The sequence below is a fragment of the Nelumbo lutea genome, chromosome 5 (genome assembly GCF_056320005.1).
Source record: "Nelumbo lutea isolate HS-2025 chromosome 5, American lotus-T2T, whole genome shotgun sequence".
NCBI lineage: Eukaryota > Viridiplantae > Streptophyta > Magnoliopsida > Proteales > Nelumbonaceae > Nelumbo > Nelumbo lutea.
This window is the reverse complement of record NC_142688.1, coordinates 12,108,660-12,123,880: the sequence shown is the minus strand read 5'-3', so window position 1 is coordinate 12,123,880 and position 15,221 is coordinate 12,108,660. Positions and strand designations below refer to the sequence as shown.

At 40.7% G+C, this 15,221-nt stretch overlaps 1 protein-coding gene across 1 annotated transcript in view; it reads left to right on the top strand.

Annotated features, from left to right (window-relative positions):
- Positions 1 to 5,810, top strand: part of LOC148850375 (phosphatidate phosphatase PAH2-like) — a 30,506-nt gene extending 24,696 nt beyond the window's left edge. Inside the window, exons 8-11 of the mRNA XM_088946603.1 lie at positions 1,405 to 1,533; positions 1,622 to 1,720; positions 2,200 to 2,337; positions 5,491 to 5,810. Coding sequence (XP_088802729.1) covers positions 1,405 to 1,533; positions 1,622 to 1,720; positions 2,200 to 2,256 — 285 coding nt within the window. The 3' untranslated portion in view covers positions 2,257 to 2,337; positions 5,491 to 5,810. The remainder of the gene's footprint in view (positions 1 to 1,404; positions 1,534 to 1,621; positions 1,721 to 2,199; positions 2,338 to 5,490) is intronic.
- The last annotated feature ends 9,411 nt before the right edge of the window (positions 5,811 to 15,221 follow it).

The window sequence follows — 15,221 nt, the reverse complement described above, 5'->3', positions numbered from 1 at the left end:
CTTACTTCCCTTGAGTTCTACAACCAAGAGAAACCCTAGGTTTGAACTTGCTTTACTCTCTTACACTCCTAGGTCTTTACTGCAGTAACCCAGAAAAGGAAGAGAGAAGATGAAAAGACAGCAAGAGAAGAGAATGCGCCTGCTGAAACCAGGAAGGAGCTAATGCTCTGATACCATGTAATCTGAGGAGCTATACTCGAAGTAGCAAAGAAGAGAAGAGAACCACTGAAATGAAGAGAATGTCGAACTGTACTAGCTAGTTGACCAGTCTTTTATTTATAGATGAATGTAGTACAAGGTACAAGAAATTACTGGGATGCCCCTGATTAGTGATGGGACACCCAGATGACTTAAATCATTAAATAGGATTAGGCCCATTAACACAGGCCCAGTTACAAGATAAGTTAAACAGGGCTAATAAGAACTATTATCAGTCGAACATCACTCTAACATTCTAACATTTCTTATTAGTTCTTTCACGTTATGTTTTCTTATTGGCCCTTTAGTTCTTTTTATGTTTTTCTAAGTTTAGTGCCGATGTGTACGCCTACTTAAGGGAATCCTTGTAATTTATATAACTTAAGTATGTTTTATAAAAGACAAGAGTAGGGGAAAAAGGAGACATTCAAACTCCTCCTTTCTTTCTCCTTTCTTCTCCAATCTTCCTCCTCCTTGCTGTCTCCTTCTTCTTCTCTGATTTCTTTTACCTTATTCTGAAATATTCTACTGATTTTATTAGTTTTGAATCACATCTGTGCACAACCTCTTTCACAGAAACCCCAAACCCCACAACGCCCAAAACCTCTTGACTTGTCTTTCAAGCCATAAAGATATATACAAGAGAAAAACCCCCAAACTACATGACTCTTTGTATTTGTCTTGGACCCATAGTACCCTCAGTGGTGGTTAGTGGTGGGCTATGGGCTTGGGCCTAGCCTGTGCTTCCACCACAAACCACCATGAAATTTTGCCTTCGGGTTTTTTCTCAACTTAATTCAGAGTGGGTCATGAAACGGGTTGCAATAATGAATTCCAAGGCACAAACATAACATTTTTAGTGTTGTGTGCATGCATATGTACTAGCTTGTATTTTTAAGTGATCTAATTACCTAGACAATAATCATGATCTATCAATTAATTCCTATCTGACTTCTTAAGGACAATTTTGCCCATTTGATTTAACAGTATAATTATTAATTCTCTTCATAAGTTTGTGTTACAATTTTTCCCTAAAATGTAAATAGTATATTGAATGTTTTACCATCTCTCTTGTCTTAGTGTGATAATAACCATGAGTATTGTTCATGAAGGTTAATCATACACTGTTCTGTAAAAAGAATGATGGTTGCTACATCTTTCGGGAAAACTGGTCTCTTTAATGTGTCCCGTTCTTCAATTTTCCAGGATATCAGGGCATTATTTCCTCATGATTGCAACCCATTCTATGCTGGTTTTGGCAACAGAGACACCGATGAGATTAGCTACCTTAAAGTTGGAATTCCCAAAGGGAAAATCTTCATCATAAACCCTAAGGTAATCTCAGAGTCCAAGTTCTACCGAATGGGGGTAGTAAAAACCAACCCTGTGTCATAGCCAACTTACTTGTTGATGGTTTTTACAGGGCGAGGTTGCTGTGAACCGTTCGGTTGACACAAAATCCTACACATCCCTTCATGCACTTGTTAATGGCATGTTTCCCGCCATGTCCTCATCTGAGCAGGTTCAGTTTGCAAACATAAATTATTTTTCATCCTGATCTTATTCCAATTCAGTCAAGGACAAGGAACCCTTCATGATGCTACCTTTTATTGCTGCCTATCAAAGAAAGACATGAATTCCAGATTTTGGTTGGCCCATTGAGGCTTGATTGGAAGTTTTATAAACTGAGTAGTCTTCTAACTCCAGGAGAATGAACACTTTCCATTTACACTGCCTAACTTGGTTCTGGGTTGAATCTAGAATACCATGCATCCCCCTGTAAAGGAAAAAAAAAATCAAATTGCAAAATGAAAAACTGTATTCTAAATTTTGGTTCACCCCTTCTTGATACCATCTTTTATATCTTTGGTCAGAATTGAATCAAGATCACCATCTTCCTCCCAAAAAAAAGGAAGAGAAAACAATTTAATTCCTAAGTTTTGATTGGTCATTTCAGCTTTGGTTGAAAATTTTGTGAATTGACTTATCTATGAACTCCAGGAAGACTTCAACTCATGGAACTACTGGAAAATGCCTCTTCCCAATATCAACATTTGATGATACCGGCAAGACATTCTTGTTTAACTCTTTGGATTGGGATGCAGGATGATGTCAACATGCCATTTCTTGAATGAGCAGGTAGAATTTCTGTTTTATATATGCTCTTTATGGTTTTTATTTTTCATCTCTATGTGATTATGCACCACCACACCCTAACAAAGACAATGAAAAGGTTATGTTAGTCCAACTCATCAAGGTTTCAAGTAGTGGTGTTACCCTAAAATCTGAATCTGCAATGATGCTACAATATCAAATTTTCAGGCCACTTATAATTAGAATAAATTGCAAACTTAATACATCTTTCAATCTCTAACCTGTATCATTTTTCTTGATTGGTATCTCAAATTTCTGTCATCTCTCAAGAGGGATGAACTGATTAGAAAAGGACTATCTATTTAATCTAGTGTCTCTTAAATAGATTTGCAAGCATTTTACAGAAAGCCATGAACTTTGGTGCGTTGAAATGCTCAAGATAGGAAAAGGAATATAGAAGCACCAAATTCAGGTATAATCATAGGGTCCTGAATGTGGCTATCAGATCATAGGGTGAAATTAAAGGAGCAAAAGAAATTGGAGCAAAACTTGAAAGCTCAAAAGTTTTTGGGTGCTGCTGGAATGCAAGTGGGCTAGGTAATTTCTCTTTCTTCTATGCCAATGTAAGGGAGATAATATTGAAGTTGGAGATATATGTCCAATATTAGCAATCTTTTGTGTGTATGTTAGTAAAGAACTTGAAAGAAACCAACTGAGAATGTTTCCTAAATTTGAGAGCTCCATAATCCATACAATAGCAAAACCTTGCTCGTGCATTCATACAAGATTATACCCATCCAGGGTGAATAGCATTAAAAAGAAACTGATGAATTCAAAGTTTGGACTTACTGGAATGAGATCCTGTCTTTATTTGGGAAACTTGCTAGTAGTGTCTAGCTTTGCTGAGAGAAATATACTCTTATTGCAACATAGTTCCCAATCTGTGTGCAAAAGCAGTACCTCCTGATGGATTAGATCATTTAGAATTTTAGATATATTCTATTAAACCTGACTCTCATTGGTATGCATAATATGTTACAAAACATTTATTTTAGAAAATATTATTTTTTTAGTGTTTTAATTCCACAAAAATACTAAGAGAAGCAAAATATTGTTCAAAACTAGATAAGGAACGGGGTAAAATAACTTGCACCTTTTCCCAAAGGCATTTTACTTGGTGTTTTGATTAGATTGTAGTTTGTATTTTTAAGCACCCTACCTTATAACTATCTCCTAAAATCACTTGCTTCAATGAAGCGTTTGACTTTTTAGAAATCTCTCTCCTCATGCTGGCCTAAAATCTAATTGTTCTCTACTTCTCTTATGACACCACTTTCCCAGTTTGTTTCAAAGTTGCAATCAAACATTAGAAAAATTGAAAAATAGTACTTTTACAAATAAGTATTTTTCTGTTACAATTTTTTTTATTCCAAAATATTATTTGGGAATTAAAATGCAGCCTTTTTTTTTGCAAAGCCCTTGAAAATAAACAGGGATTCTGTCTTTCTAAATCAGGACCTTTTTTCTTACAAATTAGAGTGTCTATGTGTGTAGGGGGGGGGGATTGCTTGGTCTAATGCTAAAATATTGGACTGTCAAGTTTGAGAATGTGTTTGAGTCTGAGGATAGTCACCTTGTTCAGAAATTGGAGGTTGGACTTGTATCCAATCCACCCCTCCCAAGACCCTGGACAGTCAGGAACAGCATTGGGTAATGGCCTTTTTGTGTGTGTTCCGTTTGCAACTAATTGGTAAAATAAAGACAAAGCAATCCTCCCTGAAACTTAGCTATTTTCTGATATTCATAGGCAATTGATCGAGCTGGTTATATTTTGGACTTTGAAGCACTCAAGAATATTCATAGAGGCAAAGTGTGGCACAAGTCTATACAAGAACCGTTTAGAAGAAACAAGAAATTTGAATATGGATATACTTAGTGGATGCCAAAAGAAAGCTGAAATTAAGTGATAGGTGAACTTTCCCCAAGGGGCCATCTCTTGATCTCTGGCTGACTAGTGTGGGAGAATGAATTTGAATCTCAGAGTGGTCAATTTGTGCAATAAAATGTTTGAGGTTGGATTTGTTACTCTGTATCCAGTCCACCCTTCCCAAGACCTCAGATATCTAGGATCAGCACTGGATAATGGTCCTAGGTGAAGCTTCTTTGGAGTTGGCATTTCCTCTATTTGATTGACCTCAAAGAAGGCACTTTCCTCTATCATCTCATCATATAAACTTGTTGATGACTACCCTGTCTCTGAGCGTAGGGAACTATACCTGTGTTTTGTTTGGGACCCACTATACATGTGATAAATTTAGGCTGTTTTTATTTTATGTTAGGAGGCTAAATTAGGTTATATTTGTAAATAACAACCAATTTTTATCTGGAAGAATGGGATACACCTATGTTACTCAGATACGACAAAGACATGGATGGATGCAGTATTGGATACAAAATTTATGCTAAAAATTGAAGTGTCCAATATGATATGACACCCTTGTAATTTGTATAGGTATCTGGGCATAGGTATCCAATCCAATCTAACGTATTGAAATCCTTTCTGTTGGGTCCTTTATTCGAGTTGAATTAGATTTGATTCATTGATAGACACGAGTTAACTTTTTAATCTAAGCTAAAATTTATATACCATTATTTCTAGGCAGAAAAGCTAGTTTGAAGGAGAAATCCTCTTTTCTGAGAGATTTGCTTAGATATATTAGCTAATGACTTCGTGGGACAAGTACTTGTCCTATTTTATTTAGGAACCCTTGTCTATGTTGCAAGCCTCTGAAGCGTTAAGGGCTGCCCTTTTGATTTATTTCTGAAACCAAATTGGTTTATCTTTTAGGCTGTTCTTTTTTATTTGACTGGAAAATTAAATTAGTGAATCTATTATCCAGGTGGTAAGTCCTAAAAATATTTGTGCTGGTTTTTTATTTCGCTTGGGAAAGTACATTAGATTTTATTTGTGATCAAATTCGAATTAGGAAACATCTATCTTTTAGATCTTTATGAGACCCACATTATTCAGTCCCTTTTTCTGTGAAGAGGGCTAACCACGTGCTTGGAGAAGTCCTCTGTGTCTTAAGGGCTTTGCTTTGAAGCATTGGATGCTATTCTGGCCACCTTATTCTGGTTATTTCAGGGTAAATTATGTCCTGTAATAAACTCACTTGAGGTGTTATGTGCATGGTGTAGGTGCGGGTTAGATGCAATATATGGCATCATAGCAGCAAGAGAAGGGTCACTCTGGCGGCTACTTGTGCTTCGGTAGTTCATTCATTGGTAGCGAAAAGCTGGAAGCTGGTGTACAGAGATGAATGATGAATCTACCAAAAAAGTGGCAGATTGAATTGTATTCTTTTCTAGTTTAATTTATAAAGCTGTATAATAGTGTTATTCCATGTCAACTGATGAGCATTGCATTGTTGTATATGTTATGACTGATGCCCATGCTGGAAAAGAAATGGGTTATGGGTATACCACATATATATACATCCGAATCCATTCTACTTCTACATGTTCAAAATGAATCAGTTACAGGCAGGCTTACAGCTTGCTAAACTACTTGGTGGATGGGATTTACAGCCAACCTGGCCTAATGGGCAGACCTCCTAAGACCAGGTTTTTGGGCCTGCCTGTGACTGGGCTGTTTGACAACCCATGTAGTACGTATATGAAGACGGCCTCTAAAATGATACAACCACCAACTTAGGGCTAACCCACTACAACCCATGTTTCATATGCATGTATTGGGGTTGGGGCAGTAGCTACTTAAGTTTTTTAAATTTAACAACTGCTATGTGTTCGTACTGTTGGCATGTTTTCCTTGTCAAAATTTGATGTATTTCTTCAGTGCAATTAAGCACCTAATTAATATGACATATAAAAGCACATATGATAACGAAGTTGGTCCTAGATCGAGAGAACAAGTGATACATTACATACTATTTCAACACCAAATTTTGACGCAACTATCAATGACTAACAGTTCTTCTACGTAGCCGTAGGCAGGAAGTCAAAAGTCTCAAAGATGGTAGATAATGATGGGCTTCCTGCGATGCCTCGGCCCACATTAATGAACCCATTGCCATTAGCATCGGCACCAACAGCCTATCAGCCACTATTCATTAGGGAGAGCGGCTTCAATGCTCACAAGACCGTATTCACAGCCTTTTACTGATACACACTTGTGTATCAACTCCAGAACCTTCAGAGAACAGAAAGAATTTAGAATGAAAATGGGAAGAAGATAAGGAGAAGATGAGAAGAAATTGAGAGAAAGATGGGGGAAGAATTAGGGAAGAAAGCATTTGAGAGAAAATGACAAATTTGTTATCCTTCCATAACCATCCTCATGCTAATCGAGGCTTATATACTGGCCTTTACATGAGAAATAGAAAGTAATTACAATTGTCTAGTAACAAATTACTAAAAATGGAAACATAACTAACTTGCACCAATGCTGACTTTGCCTTGTACATTCGATCCATGAGCTGGACTGATGACTCAGCCATGTTGACCTAGCACCTTGTTAAGCCCTCAAACAGCCCTGAAATTGCCAGCAATTGTCAAACTGCCAATTGCATTTTATTCCTATCAATACTCCCCCCTCTTAGAGTCCTTTTCCATAAGGACTATGTTTGGATACCAAGCTTGCAAGTCATAAAGATACTCCCAAGTAGCTTCTTCAACGGGCCTATGGCTCCATTGTATGAGGACTTGGATTTCTGTCTGGTTGCCTCTCTTCATCATTCTCCTAGCTAAAATAGCAGTAGGTTGAGGAGTATCTTCTGTAAACCAAGCAGGAATTTCATTGTGAGCTGTATGAGCTCCAATCTTCTTCTTTAATTGTGAAATGTGGAAGGTGGGGTGAATCTTAAAAGAATGTGGGAGGTCCAGCTTGTAGGCTACCTTACCAACCTTATCAAGCACCTTGCAGGGGCCAAAATAAAGAGGAGAAAGCTTATGGTAGTCTCTGTGAGCTATAGAAAATTGCTTATAAGGCTTAAGCTTCACATAAACCCAGTTCTCAATGTCAAGTTTCCTTTTAGATCTTCTTCTATCAACCAAGGTCTTTATCCTTTTCTGGGCTTCAGTCAAGTGATATTTTAGGAGTTGCAACATTGACTCTCTGTTTTGCAACTGTTGATCAATAGAAGTTACAACTGAATCTCCTGGGAAGTACGACACATGGATAGGACATACGAGGAGGAACCCATATAAGGCCTCAAATGGAGAAGTGTGTATGGCTATATAGAAGGTTGTGTTATACCATCACTTGACCAAGGAGAGCCACTTATCCCACTGTTTATGTTGATTACAAGCCATGCATATGAGATAAGTGTCCAAGCTTCTATTAACCACCTCAATTTGGCCATTAGTTTGAGGGTAGTAAGAGTATGACATCAACAAATCCACGCTCTACAACTTAAACAACTCCTGCCAAAAGGTGCTCAAAGAAACAACATCCCTATCACTTGCAATGGAATTGGATAAGTCATGAAGCTTAAAGACATGATCCATGAAGGATTGAGCCACCATGGAAGCTATAAAAGGGATGGGCTAGGGGCATGAAATGAGCATATTTTGTAAATCTGTCTACTCCAACAAAAATTATATCAAAGCCCTGTGACTTTGGTAGACCCTCAATGAAATCCATGATTTTTGCTTGCACCTTTTTGAAATCTGGAGAGGTTACAAGAGACTAGGAGTGGCTGAGTGATCATATTTGCATCTCTGACAGATGCTACAAGCTCTAATGAACTGCCTCACATCTTTTGCCATCCTACTTTAGAAAAACACTGCCTGTATTCTCTTGAGGGTAGCATATTCATTTGAATGGCCACAAATTGGTGTACTTTGCATCAAATGAATGATTTTCCCCCACAACCATTCTCCCCTTCCAATCAAGAACTACATTTTCGCAAGAATATCGTCTGTATGGGGTAATTGAAGAAACTTGAGATTCTTGGAGAGAATCTATGAGTTGCTGGAGATACTCATCATTTTCGCAACTGGCTTGTATTTCCTCCAAAAGGCTAGATTGCATGTTTGGTACTGATAAAACAAACAACTCAGAATTGTGCACCCTTGAAAGAGCATCGATGACTACATTTTCTCTTCCCTTCTTATACTGGATCTCATAATCAAAGCCAAGTAGCTTTGTCAACCATCTCTGCTACCTAGGGATTGTGATCTTCTGTTCCAAAAGATAATTCAAATCTAATGGTTAGTTTTCACAACAAAGTGCCTGCTAGTGAGGTAGTGTTCCCACCTCTTAACTATATAAACCAAGGCCAACAATTCTCTCTCATAAACTAAGAATTGTTGGTGCCTTTTGGAGAGTGCCTTGATGATGAATGCAAGTGGGTGGCCTTCTTGCATCAAAACAACACCAATTCCCTGACTTGAAGCATTTGTCTCTACAACAAAACCCTTGGAAAAGTCAGGTAAGGAAAGTACTGGTGTAGAAACCATGGCTTGCTTGAGCCTTTGGAAAGCCTCTTCTTCATCATTCCACTTAAACCCATCCTTCTTCAATAAAGAAATTAAGGGCTTGTTGATATGACCATAGTTCCTCACAAATCTCGTATAGTCACTTGTAAAGCCTAGAAAACACTTTAATTGCTTAACTATTGCAGGTGTTGGTCATTTAAGGAATGCTTCTACCTTCTTTGGATCAGTTGAGACTCCATGTACAAAGATAAAATGGCCATTTACTTAAACTTGGTACTGCCAAAACTACACTTGCTTATCTTGACATACAATGTATGAATTCCAAGCGTGGTAAGTACCTCCTTAAGTGATTCACATGTTGTTCCTTGGAAGGGCTATACACCAATATGTCATAAAAAAACACTAGTAAAAACTTCCTTAAGAAAGCTTTAAATAGGTCATTCATTAAGCTTTGAAATGTTGAGGGTGCATTAGTAAGGCCAAATGGCATGACAAGAAATTCATAATGACCACCATGAGTTCTAAATACAGTTTTATACTCATCCCTAGCATGCATTCTAATTTGGTGGTAACTAGACCTGAGGTCAATCTTAGAGAAAATAACAACACCATGCAATTCATCTAAGAGTTCTTCAATCACAGGAATAGGGAATTTATCCTTTACAGTGGCTTTGTTGAGGGCTCTGTAATCGATACACATTCTCCAAGTGATGTCATTTTTCTTTACAAGAATAACTAGGGAGGATAATGGACTATTAATGGCTCTTATAACTCCAGTGTCTAGCATCTCCTTAATGATCTACTCTATAATGTCCTTTTGAATTGATGAGTGTCTATAGGCCCTTAAACTGATAGGATTAGTGTTATCCTTCAATAATATCTTGTGATCATGTGCCCTATGTGGTGGTAATCCTCTAGGTTCATCAAAAGCATCATTGAATTCATCTAAAAAAGCTTGAGGTGGATATAGGGATTACCGAAGTTCTTGATGTCAACTGCATAATTAAGGGAAGTGCAGCTGATTCTTCCTTACTCTTGATACAAATTGTAAGGAACTGAACTAGTCCACTATGTGTGGCTTTCTTTAGCTGTTGAGACAAGGTTTTCTCAGGTACTGCCATCACTATTGCAATTTGCTCACCGGACAACACTATTTTTCTACTAGCTAAGGTGAACTCCATCCTCAATGTTTTCAAGTTCCAAAGGATATCACCAAGTGTATCCAACTATATTCCAAGTACTAGCTCACAACCACCTAAATTAAGTATCAACAAATCAGTTGTAAACACATACCCTTGCATAGACTAAGTGAAGCCTCTACAAATTGCACTACAAGTCTACGACTTTCTTTTTGTCACATTGATTGAGAGACTCCTTGTAATTTCTAGTGCACAACCCATCTTCTTTACCTCTATTGCATCCAAAAAGTTTTGTGAACTTCCTGGTCCACCAATGTATGCAAATTCCTCCTCTTATAAGAGATAGTGATCCTCATGGTGTTATTTTGAGTGATCTCAGTTTGCCCTAACAGAGCATGGGGAGATATTGAGAGTTATAGATCCTCTACTGGTGCTTCTTCCTCAATTAGTTGATGTTTCCTTTCACTCATTCAGTAGTATAAGTCTCCCCTTCACAGACAATTGATCCACCTTCTTCTTCTTATTCTTCTTCAACAACTATAATGGAATACAACTATTTTCCCTTACACCTATGCCCCGGTTCATATTAATCACCACATGTAAAGCACAATCCCTTGGCTCTTTTCTCCTCTGATTCCTTATTAGACAAGGTTCTAGTATTTTTGGAGTTACCCTTGTTTAGAGGTTGTGCACTGGGAGGTAATGGTAGGATTTCAAATTGATTGTTTCTAGCTGAGAGAGTTGGTGGTGATGGCCTTGGCAGAAAGGGTTATTGTGGGGGCAAAGGCAATAAAGCCCAATGGGGTTGTTTCGTTAATATAGGAGGCTGAGGCCTTGGAAGGAACTGATACTGTGGTTTGAGGAGGGTCTTGGCCACTACAAGTAATGAATCATTAGTGACCTCCTATAGCCTGCCCATTTCATAAGCCTGGGAGAGCGATATAGGATTAAACATCCTAAGTTCCTAATTGGGTTTTAAATTTCAATTCCTTCCTGAGGCTTGCAAGGAAAAAACTGAGAAGTTGGATCTCAGTCACATATGCTAGAGTGTATAATTGATTGAATTCATCCAAGTAATCTTGGAGAGAATTAGTTTGCTTGAGGTTTACCAAATGTCTCATCCATAACTCTCAAGTACTCCTCCTAAACAGGTAATCCCCTTAACCCCCTACTCTTGACATACATTTGATGCCATTGTAAGGCTTTACCTTCCAAGTGGATTAAGGCTAATATGATCTTGTTCTCAACTGCAGTCCTATCAAATTCAAAGAACTGCTCCACCTTGTACAACCAACCCTTGAAATCGTAACCATTTAATCTTGGAAAATCAATTCGAGTCAACCTTGTGAAGGGATTTTGTTGCGACATGTTCATCTGCTGGTTCTGTTGAGCATTAATGGTTTGAACCTTGATCTAACCGTTGCCAGTCACGTACCATTTTTTGTAATGTATACATTTTTTTGGCTAACTACCTCGTTATTTGACCCGGTGGTGACGTGCCTTGGTGATGAGCTACTTGGTGGCGAACTCCCTGGTGGAGAACTGCCTAGTAGCGAGTTGCCTGGTGGTGAGCTCCCTGGTGGTGAACCGCCTAGTGGAGAACTGCCTAGGGGCGAACTGCCTAGTGGCGAGCTCCCTGGTGGCAAATTGCTTGGTGGCGAAGCTCCCTGGTGGCGAACTTCCTGGTGGCGAACTGCCTAGTGGCGAACTACCTGGTGGCGGACTGCTTGGTGGCAAGCTCCCTACTAGGCGACCTATGACTTAGAGAATGGTGGAGCTCCCTGGTGCAGTGCAACCCGACTGCCCTCTGCATGAGGTGATCTTCTTTCCTTTGTAGGCAGTGGGGGCTGAGGGACCTGTGAGAACTCTATCTTTTCCTCCTATTTGTAGGCAGCGGGAGCTGAGGGACCTGCGGGAACTGAATCAGAGGACCCGGGGGTACGGTGGTGAACTGCTCGAGGTCGTCAGGCTGGCGTTTGTGTTAGGCGGCCAGGTCGGCGCCTGCGTCAGTCAGCGGGTCAGTGTCTGGGCCAGGTTGTCAGGTCGGCGCTTGTGTCAGTCGGCGGGTCGGTGTTTGGGCCAGGATGTCAGGTCGGCGCCTGTGTCAGTCGGTAGGTCGGTGTATGGGCCAGGTTGTTAGGTCGGCGTCTGTGTCAGTCGGCGGGTTGGTGTCTAGGCCAGGTTGTCAGGCAGGAGATCTTCCTGCGATACGCCAAACTACTCCTGTACCGAGCTACCCTACAAGTGGCGAGCTACCCAGGGGAGCCATGCTGAGCTGCTTGTGGCGAGCTCTGCCGAGCTGCCTGGCTCTTTGGCGAGATCTTTGGTGAGCTACCAAGCTCGTGGGGTATGCATGCCGAGTTTATCGATGGGCGTCTTATGGGCGACTAGGTCGGATCATGTGCTAGGCTGATCCAAGTCGGCCAAGTCGCGTAGGCCGCACGCAGGTCGCGTAGGCCACATGCAGGTCGCGCCAGGCCGCGCCAGGCCGAGCCAAGCCGGCCAGACCGATGCCTGGGTGGGTCACTATCTCCGTAAGTTGTTGCCTGGGTGTTTTCCTAGTTGTCACGAGGTGCCATATGTCACAATTTCACTGGAGGGTCAAATCTACCCTCATTAATTGCCCCCCACTCCCGAGCTGAGTAACTCAGCAAAGGGAGTAGATTTCTTTTGGCCTGTAAGTCGACAAGCTGGTAAGTGCTGATCCAATTCCTTAGGCTTCGGGAGCTGCCTATATGTGGTGAGTTGCCAGTAAGGTGAGGGGGTCTCCGCCAGTTCAGTAGTGTAGCCCTTAGGCTCTGGGGCAACTTATAGTTCACATTTGCTGATTTTGCTCCTATTGAGGAAGCGACTGGATATTTAGAAATAGTGTGGCCCATAGGCTTTGGGAGTGACTCGTAGTCTACTCTTCTTTGACTTTTGCCCATGCCAGAGAGGCGACCGGGTCTTAAGCAGTAATGTGGCCTGTAGGCTTTGGGAGTGACTTGTAGTCTACTCTTCTTTGACTTTTGCCCGTGCCGGAGAGGCGACTGGGTCTTAAGTAGTAATGTGGCCCGTAGGCTTTGGGAGTGACTCGTAGTCTACTATTTTTTGACTTTGCTCATGCCGGAGAGGCGACCGGGTCATAAGCAGTAATGTGGCCCATAGGCTTTGGGAGTGACTCGTAGTCTACTCTTTTTTTACTTTGCCTGTGCCAGAGAGGCAACCGGGTCTTAAGCAATAATGTGGCCCGTAGGCTTTGCCTGTGAGGTGTCAAGCTATGATTGTGTTGCATCAACTTCGTAATGCCGGTCACCCACTCCTACAAGAAGCTACCAGGAGCTCGACCTTCGGGGGCAGCACTACTAACTTTAGGTCGCCAGCTCACACGGGAGCCTTGGAAGGCTCGACCGGTAAGGGCACCTATGTAGTCTGTTGGCCGCCAACTCCCATGGAAGCCATGAAGAGCTCATCTTTGTAGGGAGGACCTTGCGGAGAGGACTGATGAGGAATTATCTGAATTGAAATTAAGGTTGGTAGAGCTACTTAGTCTGTTAGCTCCCTACATAGTCTTTTAGTTCATAAAAATGTAAATTATAAAGAGATAGCTTCAATTTCTAAAAAGTGAGGACTTTGCTTTGGTAAGATGAGAACTTAACTTTTGTAGGATGAGAACTTAGCTTTTTGTAGCGTGTTCCCATAGACGACGCCAATTGATGTAACCGTTGCTGGTCATGTACCATTTTTTGTAATGTATAAATTTTTTTGGCTAACTACCTCGTTATTTGACCTGGTGGTGACGTGCCTTGGTGATGAGCTACTTGGTGGCGAACTCCCTGGTGGAGAACTGCCTGGTGGCGAGCTCCTTGGTTGAGAACTGCCTGGTGGCGAATTGCCTAGTAGCGAGCTCCCTGGTGGCGAACTACTTGGTGGCGAGCTACCTGGGGGAGAACTGCCTGGTGGCGAGCTCCCTGGTGGCGAACTGCCTGGTGGCGAACTCCCTGGTGGCGTGCTCACTGGTGGCAAACTGCCTGGTGGCAAGCTCCCTGGTGGCGAACTGCCCGATGGTGAACTGCCTAGTGGCGGACTGATGTGTGGCTCATTGTGACACTAGCAAGTGCACTAGCCGTTCAAGTAATAAAGTAGTGAGTGAAGTATCGTTCCCACGAGGATTTAGGAAACATTTACCAATACTAAATTGAGCACTTCTTATATGATCAACAAATAAATCAAAACTTTAATGAAAGCTAAAAAATCCTAAATTAAAATCTATCTAAATCATTGGCCCAATTGCCTTCAAATCAGGTTAGAAGAGTAAGCAGTAAATATCAATCTCAGAATTCAGCAATTTATCAATTTGGATCATTCGAATAAATCATGATTGAGCCTTGGTTTGGTGAAACCCCAAGGTCATGAACAGCCTCTCTCAAGCACATGTTCATCCTATGCATGAGTGACGGTTCTTCTATCTCTAGTAAGAATCTAATCCCCATGCATGCATTTCTTCAAACACTTCTAAGGCATCAATTCAAATCTGAATTGATCACCAACTGAATTGTGCAAGTTATCTCTAACCTTGCACTCAATTAAGTTCTTGAATAGTAGATCTGAATTCCTAGAGTCTCTCTCAAGCACTCTAGGAATTCCAAGCTATAGATTAATTCAGCCAATCTGAAAATTGCAGATCTGAATTCTCTTTCAAGCAATTCAGATCTTGCAATCTCAGATATGAGAATTCAGATCTGAGTTTTGAAGGTTAGTTGGCCGAATTAATCTACAATAACACCCTTATTCAAGAAACTTCAAGTACAATTCATGACCATTTGAATGAATCAAAAAGAATTAGATTGCTGAACTGAAATTTTACAAGCTGAAATACATCAAGGAAGAATGGAAAAAAAAGAGAAAGAAGAAAGAAAATATAACAAAGAAACTGAATTCGAATCAAAAGACAATGAAACTACAATTGATTTATTACAAAAGATCTTTGAATCACAAACCCTCAATTCGAACTCACCTTCTCTTCTAGCTTGCTTGTCTTGAACTTCCTTCAGCCCTTCTTCTTCTTCTTCCTTGCGCCTAGCCTTCTTCTCTTCTCTTCTCTCAAGGTGGCCTAACCTCTAAGAGTGGGAGAGCCTTCCTCTCAAGCAATTGAACACCTCTCACCCCTCCTAGAGGCCTCCTTGTATAGTTTTTCAAGGGGGCTCTTGCCCCTTCTTGAAGTCTCTAGAATTGGGTGTATTACACCCCTCATGAACCTTCTAGAGTGCTCCCTCCTTCTCTTCAAGAAACTTCTAGGAGTTGCCGCCCCTAGCTCCCTTTGGGCTGCTATTTGGGCTACAACTTAGCTTG